Source organism: Tupaia chinensis, unplaced genomic scaffold (genome assembly GCF_000334495.1).
Source record: "Tupaia chinensis unplaced genomic scaffold, TupChi_1.0 Scaffold000561_1, whole genome shotgun sequence".
NCBI classification, from domain to species: domain Eukaryota; kingdom Metazoa; phylum Chordata; class Mammalia; order Scandentia; family Tupaiidae; genus Tupaia; species Tupaia belangeri.
In genome coordinates this window covers 2166279-2178419 of record NW_006160074.1, presented here as the reverse complement: position 1 = coordinate 2178419, position 12141 = coordinate 2166279, and the positions used below count along the sequence as shown (strand labels likewise).

The 12141-nt window shown below is 49.6% G+C and overlaps 1 protein-coding gene across 1 annotated transcript in view; it reads left to right on the top strand.

Annotated features, from left to right (window-relative positions):
- The window catches only part of PHF21A (PHD finger protein 21A), a 237089-nt gene that overhangs the window by 218717 nt on the left and 6231 nt on the right, over positions 1-12141 (top strand). Inside the window, 3 exon segments of the mRNA XM_027775405.1 lie at positions 7060-7215; positions 9284-9359; positions 10013-10116. Of these exon segments, the coding sequence (XP_027631206.1) occupies positions 7060-7215; positions 9284-9359; positions 10013-10116 (336 nt within the window).

The window sequence follows — 12141 nt, the reverse complement described above, 5'->3', positions numbered from 1 at the left end:
GATTTCTCGCTTTCTGTCTCTCTGTGTCTCTCTCTGTCTTTCTAGTGAGCGCACATGCCCTATAGCAGAAAACAAACAAACAAACAAACAAAAACATGGCATCAGGGAACTCAGAGTGTGTAGTCTGAATTTCTTCGGCTGCGAGTGAGTTCTCAGGAAATGCATGGGGTAGAGAGGAGCTCGTGCCATTGAGAGCCAGCAGTGTTTCGGGTGGAGGGAGATGAACGGCATGCACTCCCTCTGGCAGCCCTTGTTACTGCTTCGAGCACGATTCCAGAAGCAGACAGTTTCCTCTAGAGCAGCCGTATTCAGCAGAGCCTGTCAGACACAGGTTCCTGGAAAAGTGTCAAACTCTGGAGCCCTGTACCCAGAAGCTGGGAGGGTGTGTGCTAGTGCTCTGAGTTTTACGATGAGCAGTTACAGGGATGGGCTTCCCTCAGCCGAGTTACGGAGGGCATCCATGGAGCAGGCTTAGCTCAGAAGGGAGCAGAACCAGCTCCTGCTCCGCGTTGCTCCGAGAACACACATACATCTAAGGAAGGCCCGTGAGGTGGTCACAGAGCTGTTTGTTAGAAAGGGGAGAGCGGGCAGAGGCATAGTGGCAGGAAGTGGGAAGACAAGGCCTCTCTGCCAAGAAGTGAAGGAGTGAACCAGGGAGCCTGGGGGAGGGCATTCCATGCAGAGTGAATGCTGTGAAGAAGCCCTGAGGTGGGAGTGGAAAGGAAAGGAGAGGAGGAAGGCCAGGATAGCTGGGCGGAGCACACGGCAGAGTGGTGGGAGATGAAACCCGCCCACAGAGCTCTGTGGCTTTTATTCTTTTTTTTTTTTTTTAAAGAGACCTTTGCTATAGGGCACATGCACTTTCCAGAGAGACAGAAAGTGAGAAATCACCTGCGGGGGGATGGCCACGCTGCAGTCCCTTCTCCGTTCTCCTCTGGGGATCTTAGGTACACATGCACACGCACCTGCTGTGAGTTTCAAGCCACTGGGTCCAGGACTCAAACTGTAGTCAGCCATGTGGGAGTCCAGTGACGTCACCATTACATCATCTGCTGGCCCCGTGGCTTTTATTCTGAGTAAAATGGGAGACTACTAGAGGGTTTTGAGTAGATAAGTGATAACATTTTTTAATTAATTAATTATTTATAGAGATTTTTTCTATAGAGCATGTGTGCTCACCGGAGAGACAGAGAGACAGAAAGCAAGAAATCACCCCCCCAGGGGGTTGGCCACTCTACAGTCCCTTCTCTTCCAGTCTTCTCTCGAGATTTTTGGGTGCGCATACACCCAGCGTGAGTTTGAAGATGACGGGACTCGAACCATTGGAGTTCAGTGACGTAACCGTTACACCATCTGTTGGTTCCCATTTTTAAATGTTTATTTTGAAATTTTTCAGGCCCGTAGGAGTTGCCATAATGGTACAAAGAACAAACGTAAAGCCTTCACCTACATTCGCTAGCTAATATTTGCCAGGCACGCTTCTCCCCCTCCACACACACATATGCACAAATGCATGCACGCTTTTTTCTTTCAATTTGCCAGAGGCTAGGTGTGCCTGCCAGGGGACTGGTGGGGGAGCGAGAGCCCCCACTCCCCAGTGAGGCTGATCATGCCACCATCCCTTCTCCGTTTCTCTCCCTTTCATTGTGGGAATGCATCACACACACCTGATATGTTTCCAAGCTGGATCTGAGACTCAAACCGTGCAGTCGGCCATGTGGAATACAGCCGCCTTCACCACCGGGCCACTGCCGGCTCACACGTGCTTTTCTTTTTGCTGAACCAGTTAAGGAGTTGTAGATCTCATGGATCTCCACCTCGAAATACTTCAGGGCGTGTCTCCTAAGAACAATGATTTCTTACATAGCCACAAGGAATTCATCAAACTGAGGAAACAACACTGATAAACGACCAGTGTAATATACAGACCGTCTCTTCACTTCTCCAGTTGTCCCAGTTACTGCCTTTGTGACACTGTTTTTTCTGCTTTAGAATCTAATCCAAGGTTACTCTTTTTAAATCTTCTTTTTAAGTTTGTTTCTCTCATGAAAAGAGAGGCCAAGAGAAAGAGGCGCGCACCCTCAGAGGTTCTCTAGTCATAGACCACAGCCCGCCTCGGTCTGGGTCGTCGACCTGCGTGTGTATCTGTGTGCTTAGGGAGGTCCTGGCATGTGAACGCGTGACCTTGCCACGTGGCCTGGGTGTGTTAACGTCATACCGCCGCAGCCCTTCACTCGACATTTAGCGGTGCGCTTTCTCCTGAGTCGCTTATTCCGGAGTGGTCCCCAGACTTTCTTTGTCTATCATATCGGCGATGTTTTTAAATAGGCTGGTTGCTGTGTCGAGAGTGCCTTTCCCTTTGGATCGGCTGGTTGTTTTTTTCAAAACTAGATTGCGGTGCGTGTTTTTGTGGGAACACGCATAAGCACTGCTGAGCCCTGCTCAGTGCCTCCTGACAGCTGGCACGTGATGTCAGTCTGTCCTGTTGTTGATGGAGTTAACTTTCACATCTTAAGACAGTTTCTGGGATCAGCAGGTGGCATGGTGGTTAAGGCACTGGACACTCCCACGTGGCCGACCACGGTTTGAGTGCCAGACCTGGTGGCTTGCTTTCTCACTTTCCCTCTGTCTCTCTATGTCTCTCTCTGGTCAAATTAAAATAAATGAATGAATAAATAAAATGATTCTTTTTTTTAAAAAAAAAAAAGACAGTTTCCATCGAGACCAGCAGATGATTTATGTTGCTGGACTTCCACATAGTTGACCACAGTTTGAGTCCCAGATCCGGCGCTTTAACCTCATGCTGGGCACATGTGCATGCATGCCCAAAATCCCAAGAGGAGAATGGAGACGGGGTTGCTGCATGGTCATGCCCCCCAGGGGGTTATTTCTTGCTTTCTCTTTCTCTGGCAAGCACACATGCCTATAGCAAAAATCTCTCTTGAAAAAAGGGAGGGGAAGCAGGTGTGGTAGTTAAGGCACTAAAATTCCCATATAGCTGTCCGTGGTTCGAGTCCTGGACTTGGAGGCTTGTATTCTCTCTCTCTCTGTCTCTCTATTTCTCTGGCAAACCTCATGTGAAAAAATAATAAATAAATAGATAATTATTTTAAAAAATAAAAAGACAGTTTCCATCAACATTTTACAAGTAACTGTACCTTTTTCCTCTGGTGGAGTCAGCTTTGCATCTACATAAATAACTTCTTTCCCTGCCTATTGTTACCCAGTAGTTTTAGCATCCTTTGATGGTTCTTTCCTGCATTTGTTACTTCTGTAAGGTATATACAAAACCAACTTGGATTTTAAGAGGATCTTTGTGTCTGAAATACGGAGAAGGGCTGTGAGGGGAAGGAGGGGAAGCAGGGAGACCAGTGAGGCTGGTAACCGTCCAGGCAGGAGATGATGGCGGGAGGAGAGGGAGGTCGTGCACGTCTGCCTGTGTGTTGAAGAGGGGTGGAATTGAGTGTCAGCCCCGAGAGAACAGTCGTGCATCAAGCCGAGCTGACCTGAGCGGCTAGGAAGATGGAGTTGCCATTTCCTGCAGGTTACAGCAGGGGCAGCCCGAGCAGGGAGACCGAGGGTTTCCTTGAGCACATGCCTGGTCCCTCTGACGTGCAGAGCTGTGTTGGACCATCTCCATCTCCGGGTGAAATGTCCCTTGAACATAAAGGCTCTCAGACTTGCTCAGTGCGAGCCCCTCTATGCAGAGGCGTAGAGGAAGCACCCAGAGGGGCCAGAGGAAGCCCCAGGGGTCATGGAGGGGTTCTGCCCTGACCAGTGTCCTTCCTTGGACATAGCTGGTGACTCAAGACTCCTCGATACTCTAAAGATGAGCATTTCATCCATCTTTCCTGACGTTTAGTGCTGATTGCTGGTGCCCAGTCTTCTAGCTGTCCTGTTCACGAGCACCAGGAGCCCGTTTGCTGGCACCAGAGCGGGTCCCAGGTTCTCCTCGGTCGAGGGTTCGCCGCAGGGTCGCCGGCTCAGTGGCTCTCCTTTGGGGGTGGTGCCCGGACGCTGGGGGCAGGTGATTTTGTCCTTGTGCGTGCGAGTCTGTCCTACACAGTGTCGTTTCTGGTTTTTCGATGGAGGGTTTACAGTTTTCTTTGAGAGACTGAACCCAAAGGATCTGCTGAGATCAGATTGTGAACTAAGAGCTTCTGCCAGGTTTCATCTTAAAATGCAGACACATTCTTTTTAGAAATCTAAAGGTAAAGGAAAGTATTTCTAAAACTAAATATGTTTAAAACTTCCTAAGTTAAACCCAGTGGAATAGATTTTTTTTAAATAATTGACTTCTCGTTTTACGGCACCCAGTGGCAGTGATGAAAAGCAACACGGGGCTCCGTATGTTTGCTGCTGGGGAGCGTAGGCCCCCACGACATCAATTAAGCAGTAACAGCAGAGAGGCCGGCATTTCCTGGGGATCAGTAACCGCACAAAGACTTGGCCGCTGATCCTCAGGCTGTACCTCGTGGCCACTGTCATCCTTTGTATGAGAAAGGAAGATAAGCCGACACAGTGAGAACTTTCTAGCACTGATGAAGTCGTAGTTGGAGCAACCAGTGTCTCCTCAAGCTCATGTCCTCAGCTCCTTGCGGACAGTCGCTGACCGTCACCTTCTCAGCCGCCACTGTGTGTGGCAGTGCTCTGGTCAGGCCCCGGAGCCTGTGCCGTTAGACCTGGCGTAGCCCACGGGACTGTCCCTTCAGGCAGAGAAGCAGTTTTGTACGGGGGAACTAGCTCGGTGTCGTATATTCGTTTCTTTGGGTAGCAGTGCTCAAAGTATGGTCTGGGGGGTCCTTGAGACTCTTCCAGGGGGTCATAAAATCAAAACTTTTAAGAATGAAACTGCAGTACCCTCTGCCCTCTTGACTCTCATTCTGCTGAGACCGGACAGTGGATGACGGGTGCCGTCGCTGCTCTGCCAGCTCACGGAACGCCTACCTTGTTCTTGCATTTTAACATTTTTCAGTATACTGTTTTTTAATTTTCTGTGCTTCTGTAATTATTTCAAAATTAAATACTGCAAGTATTCTAGTACAGTTTATATCAGTGGCTGTAACTCAGATAAACAGAAGTTCTCTTGGGGCCTCAGTGTAACGGGATCCTGGCATCAAAATTATTACGAACTACTGCTCTGGGACATATGATTAGGATAGGAAGCATTTTTCTCTTTAGGGCCGGTATTCTCTACCTTCCACTTCTTGATATTCTCTGTAGGAGCAAAGGAAAGTGAGCAGAACTCCAGCGACCCTGACAAGCATGTCCCTCGCCCTGCTCACCACCTCCCGGCTCATTGTGTGAGCAGTTCAGGTCAAACAATCTCTAAAACCGTAACTTGGTAACACACTTTGTAAAGATGCAGACTCACAGCTTGGGGCGAAGGTTCTAGAAAGACTAGCCCTCTGAGGAGAGGAGCAAGAGCGTCACAGTTAACCCAGGGGGAGCCTTGCCTTCCTGGAGCCTGGGAGTTCTGCGCTGCGAGGCCCCATGTTCTGAGGTAACATGGTGTAATTAAGAAAGATGACAGTCCATCCACACTAGGATGTCACTTACAACCTTTTGCACACTGTTTTCCAGGCTGCCAGTTACCCTAGTAAATTAGGCCAAGTTTTCTTTTCTTCTCTCTCTCTCTTTTTTTCTTCCTTCCTTCCTTCCTTCCTTCCTTCCTTCCTTCCTTCCTTCCTTCCTTGTTTCTTTCTTTTAATTTTGCTATAGGGCATGTATGCTTGCTGGAGGCAGACAGAGAGATAAAAATAAGTGAGAAAGTACCCTCCAGGGAGGATGGTCACACTGCAGTCCTTTCTCCTCCCTTCTCCTCTTGGGATTTTGGGGTCCCCCACACATGTGCCTTGTGTGTTTTTCAAGCCACCGGGTCCAGGACTTGAACCCTGTGGTCAGCTTTGTGGGATTCATCTGCCTTCACCTTCATGCTATCTGCTGGCCCGAAAGTTAATTTGTCTTTAAAGAGAAGCTGTAGGTCCATGACGTGTTCCTCGTGACAGTGGGGGAGGCTTGTGTCTTAGGAAGGACGCGCTGTTGCTCTCTGCGCTCTTGTTCCTGATGGGGTTCTGTGTCCGGCTGTCTGGCACGGCAGCTCTGAAGGGTAAAGCAGCACGTTGGCATGGACTCGCTGGGTCACATCCCGTCACTCTTCATTTCCCCGGTGCCTTCAGCAGTGGCGTTAATCCTGTCCAGAGAGCAGGCTGAGGCTTGGATTGCTAAAAAGTACCTGTTTGATAGCTTCCCCTCCACCCCCATGTTCTCTCCAAATTTCAAGTTCATCTGCTTTTCTTCTGGGGTGCCTTCTGTTCCAAGGGTCCAACAAACGTATCTGATGATGAAAACTGTCAGGGGTGGGACAGGAGAGGCACGTGGAGTGGACCGCTGGCCTTCCTCCCGCTGGCGGGGCGCTTACGGTACGGGGAGGAGAGTCTCCCTGAGCTGAGTGGCCCGTTGAACAGCAGATGCCACTGAGAGGGCATTGTCCGCTGTTGCTTTGGCTTTTCGGTTCCTCAGTGTTGAAAAGCTCGTGCGAGTTTACCTCTCACTCCTCACTTGCCGTCTGAACTTTCACTGCTTTTCTCCCTGAGCCAGCAAAGAGTAAAACTCGATTTCTTGCCTGTCGTCTTTCCAGTCCTGCTAAACTCTCCCCAGAAATGCTAGGTGATGAGAATCATTTGTGCCGTATTGTGAAATACTTCGATGAATGAGTTTCAGCACTTGTAACATGTTCTCATTTGTGGGTTGGCCTTACCGAAGCACATCGAAGCCGAGCCGGCACTTGTTAAGTCCGTGTCGGCCTAGGCGACTGCAGCTCCCCGTCAGCTCTGCTGTGAAGAGTGCTGGCCCTGCCTGGGAACGTCGCTGGGTGGCACAGGCAGGGTGGTGCCGTTGGCGACTCCCACCTTTGCGAACACTCGTGGTGTCTTGGGAGGGCAGTCACCGTGCCATGGCAGCCACCTTCCCTAAACTGCGTGTGCGCCCAGGATGTGCATGTTAGTATTACAGTTTTCCCTCTTGTCCTCCTCCTCACCTCTCCTCTCAATTCCGTAGGGTGATATCCATGAGGATTTTTGCAGCGTTTGCAGAAAAAGCGGCCAGTTGCTGATGTGCGACACGTGTTCCCGCGTGTACCATCTGGACTGCTTGGATCCTCCTCTGAAGACGATTCCCAAGGGCATGTGGATCTGTCCCAGATGTCAGGACCAGGTACTGTGGGTGGGTCAGGTGGGTGGGGGGCGGAGGAGGAGGGAAACACGGCAGCAGGAGGAGGTACTTTCTCCGCTCCTGGGCAGCAGGGGGGGTCTCTTCTCCCATGCGTTGTTTTTGTCCAGGCCGCGTCTTCCCTGGTCGCGCCTGGTGCTCCAGCACACAGCCCTTGTCCTCGCAGGGCCTCCCCCATGTGCTGGCCTGGAGACGCCCTCGCTGCCTCCTTGCGTTGGCAGTGACTTCCCTTCGCTCGGCCCTGGCCCTGGAAAGGCCATTCTGCTGTATTCTCTAGGCATGGTCCACACCAGTACCCTTGAGCCACCCTGGTGTGCACCTGTGAGTCCACTTGTACGTGGATTTGTTTTTCAGTAAATATTATAAATGCATTCATTTCTCCCTTAGAATTTTCTTATACTTTATTTTCTCTGTTACTGTATTGTAAGACTGTAGTATAATAAGTATACGAAATATGTGTTAATCGTGTGTCATTGGTAAGGCTTCCGGTTAATAGTAGACTGTTAGAAGTTAAGTTTCATGGGAACCAGCAGTTCGCGTAATGGCTGTGTCGCTGGACTCCCATGTAGTCGACCGTGGTTCGTGTCCCAGACCCGGTGGCTTAAAACTCACGCCGGGCGCGTGTGCGTGCATGCCCAAGATGCTGAGAGGAGAATGGAGGAGAAGGGATTGTGGCGTGACCATCCCCCCCTGGGGGGTGATCTCTCGCTTTCTGTCTCTATGTCTCTGTCTGTCTGGCAAGCGCACACGCCCTATAGCGAAAACCTCTCCAAAAAAAATAAATAATAATAAAAAAGAAAAAAAAAAAGAAGTTTCACAACCAGCAGTTAGCATAATGGCTGTCGCTGGACTCCCATGTAGTCAACCGCGGTTCGCGTCCCGGACCCGGTGGCTTAAAACTCGCGCCGGGCGCGTGTGCGTGCGTGCCCAAGATCCCAAGAGGAGAAGGGATTGCATTGTGGCAACCCCTCTGGGGGGTGATTTCTTGCTTTCTGTCTCTCTGTCTTTCTGGCAAGGACACACGCCTTATAGCAAAAACCTCTCCAAAAAAAAAAAAAAAGAAGTTAAGTTTCAGGGAAGTCAAACATTATTTGTGGATTTTTGACTACATGGAGCTTGTGCTCCTCACCCCATGTCATCCCGGGGTCATCTGTATAAGGTTTTGAGACTCTACTCTGGGGGAAAAAAAATCCTTAAAAGAAAGTGCCCAGTTGATTAATTTATGACAGTTTCATTTTTATCCTCTGTCGTCCCCGGCTTAGAGAACTAAATGTGAAGTGCGGTCTTGATTGTTCTTGGACACTTTAGTAACTGTCCCAGCCCCTTCTCTCCTTCCTGTTTGATTTCCGATCTCTTTTTCTCAACTCTCTGTGTATCTTTATGTCTTTTTGATTGTATTATAAGCTGTCTCAAGTCTTTTCTGGATGTAGGCAAAGTATAAATAATAAATAAACCCAGTAGCTCAGCATGCATCGGGGTCCCGCTGAGCTCTTTGCATCCTGACCGAGAGCGCGGTCTGCCCCTCCCAGCCCAGTCTCAGAGCAGGAGGACGTTCTCTCTCTTCTCTCCCTGATGCCGCCTCGTGACCCTCTGATCATTTTCTCCAGAGTCTAGATTAAACTTTGGTATCTGGAACTGAACTTCACGAGCCTCGATCAAGCTGCCTCTGAGGGACCCAGGGCTAAAACTGAGGCGGGCAACCCATGTCAGGTCAAGGACGAAGCTGCCGGGGGCTGCCGCCACCGTGCTGGCCACTCTAGCTGTCGGCGTGGTCGGGTCACGTGGCATGTAGAAAAAGGTGGCAAGCCAAGTCACAGCTCTTCTCTAAGCCTGGGCTTAAGCGGCCTGGCTTTGTCTGCTTGAACCTCATTGTCCCAGATTGATATTTGGAACATCGTACTCTTAAAAACCATAGACCAGCGTTTTCCAGCGCTGCTAGCATAAATCCCTCCTGGACTGTGTCTGCCCATAGCCAGAGCCACGGTTGCTTGCTGTTAAGAGGATGTATGTTGAAACCTCCTTTTCAAGATAAAATTCTGAAAATTCTTTTCAGATGCTGAAGAAGGAAGAGGCAATTCCATGGCCTGGAACTTTAGCAATTGTTCATTCCTATATTGCTTATAAAGCAGGTAAGGAATTACCCATGCTCCTTTTTTTTATAGGTCTCCCCTTGTTTAAAAAAACAAATGAAAGCACTAGAAGGCAGTGTTTCATTTCAAAAGGAAATTTAAAATGAAAACCAGGCCAGCTTCATCGCACAGCAGCAATGCACTGCTAAAGAGAAGCCAGATCCCACAGGTTCAAATCCCAGTCAGCCTGAAACACGCTGAGCACACACACAAGAGCCCAGAGTCTGATGGCTGGGACACTGAAGGAAGGGGATGGATTAGGGTGTGACCAGACCCTGTGGGAAGTGCTTATCTCCCGTCCCCGTCTCTCTCACTCTTTCACCCTCTTTCCCCTGTATGCACACACACGTGCTCTATAATGATTTTTTTTTTAATGAAAACTTTTATTGAATGAAGTGGAATGTTTGTGTAACACTTCCTTAGGAAGGAAAAGCAAGAAGTGGTATCTTATGTGAAGTCAGGCCCAAGCCTGTAGGCTCTTTTCTTGGCATAGCAGTACAGAGAAAAGGGGCGTGTCCCGGCGGGCAGTCTGTGCACTGGCTGCGGGTTCCGGGGAGCTCTGGGGAAATACCTTTTTTGGCAAGCACCCTGAGCAAGCTGGCCTTTTCAAAGAATTCATTGTTAAGATTTTTTTCTGTTCCCCCCACCACCAGCAAAAGAAGAAGAGAAACAGAAGTTACTTAAATGGAGTTCAGATTTAAAACAAGAACGGGAACAACTCGAACAGAAGGTGAAACAGCTCAGCAGTTCGATAAGTGTAAGTAAACCTCGCCCCTCATTGGTAGCTGCAGACAGGCGTAGACGTCGTGGGCCCTGCCGTGGGCACAGCAGCCCATGTGGCCCCAAGGGCCGGTTCAAGCCCTTCGGTATACTCACATGCTTAGCCTGGGCAGATGCGAAGTTTGCCCTCCAGCTGTTAGGGATCCACCCTCAGACACAGGTGGCCAGTGGGCCACGCTGCGCTGCTGAAACTCTCGAACCCCCTGTTGGTTTTAATCTGATAAGGGATCTTCCGTGTCTGCTGTAGCAGTGTGGCCGCCCCCTCTGTGCAGACTTTGGGAAGTGTGTACAGCCTCTCCTGATGCTGGGCGGACACAGACCAGGTTTCCTCGTGTGACTCTGGTTACCTGAGTGAGGGGGTGCACCCGTGTGCCCTCTCTTCCACACGGTTCTGACCGCATTTCCTGGTTTACCTAGCCATGAGCAGAAGTGGGCTTTCTAGAGACAAGCTTTGGAAGTAAGTACCGCCCAGTCCGGCCTAGCTGGGTAGGGAAGGGGATTGTCTTTGAAACAGGGATGGAGAGGCTCCTCCCGTCAGTGAGTTTTTCTTCCCATCGAGTAGGTCCCCTTTGTCAGCCCTCAGACACCAGGTGGTGACTTGGCCTTGGTGGCAGCTGAACTGTGTTGTTCACCACATTCTCTTCCTCACTGCCCACCGGCACATGGGGCAGGTCCAGTGAGGGAGCGAGAGCGGCGAGTGAGCAGTGACAGTTCTTCCCCTGCCTGAGCCAGAAGCCAGCAGGTGTGGGTGTGCTGAGGGCAGGAGGGCAAGTCCATGACTGAGCAGGGGGTTCTGCTTGCTCACTCCTTTGCTTTGGACTGTCCTAGATTCTCCTAGCTGTTACTGGCCCGCCCCGGCCTTGCCGCTAAATTCTTACTGACCCTAGGTTCAGGTCGTAGCTGCCCACTGCAGCACAGAGTGGGACAGGTCGAGTGGCTGCTTCCGTTGAAGAGAAAAAAGGAGCTCCTCTCTGCAGGAGCTGCCGGACCTGTTAGGAAAGCAAGAGGCTCAGGGCCAGCAGATGGCGTGGTGGTTAAGGTGCTGGACTCCCCCACATGACCAAGCACAGTTTGAGTCCCAGATCTGCTGGCTTGCTTTCTCACTTTTCCTTTCTCTGTCTCTCTCTGGTGAGCACCCATGCCCTATAGCAAATTAAATTGTAATAATAATACTTAATAAAGGGGACCAGCAGGTGGCTTGGTGGTTAAGGTGTTGGACACACCCACATGGCCAACGATGGTTTGAATCCTGGACCTGGTGGTTTGCTTTCTCACTTTCCCTCTCTCTCTGTATCTCTTTTCAGTAAAATTAAAATAAATGAATATATAAATAAAAATTAAATAATTATTTTTTAAAATACCTAATAAAATAATTCTTTTTTTAATAGTTCTTTTTTAAAAATTATTTTATTTGTTATTTTTTCACATGAGTTTTGCCAGAGAAAGAGAGATAGAGAGAGGGAGAGGGAGAAAGCAAGCCACCAAGTTCGGGACTCAAACCGTGGTCAGCCATGTGGGAATTCTAGCACCTTAATCACCATGCCACCTGCTGGGCCCTAAAATAATTCTTTTTAAGTTCTTTTTTTATAAGTTTTTAAAAATTATTTATTTAATTTTATTTATTCATTCATTTACTTTAATTTGACCAGAGAGAAAGGCCAGGGGGGGAGTGAGAAAGCAAGCCACCAGGTCCAGGACTTGAACCGTGATCACCATGTGGGAGTGTTCAGTACCTTAATCATCACGCCACCTGCTGGTCTCCTAAAATAAAAAATTCTTAAAAAGAAAGAAAAGAAAAGCAAGAGGCTCAACCTGACCCTTCTCTTGCTGCAGAAATGCATGGAAATGAAGAACACCATCCTGGCCCGGCAGAAGGAGATGCACAGCTCCCTGGAGAAGGTAAAGCAGCTGATCCGCCTCATCCACGGCATCGACCTCTCCAAACCCGTAGACTCTGAGGCCACTGTGGGGGCCATGGCCAATGGCCCAGACCGCACCCCCC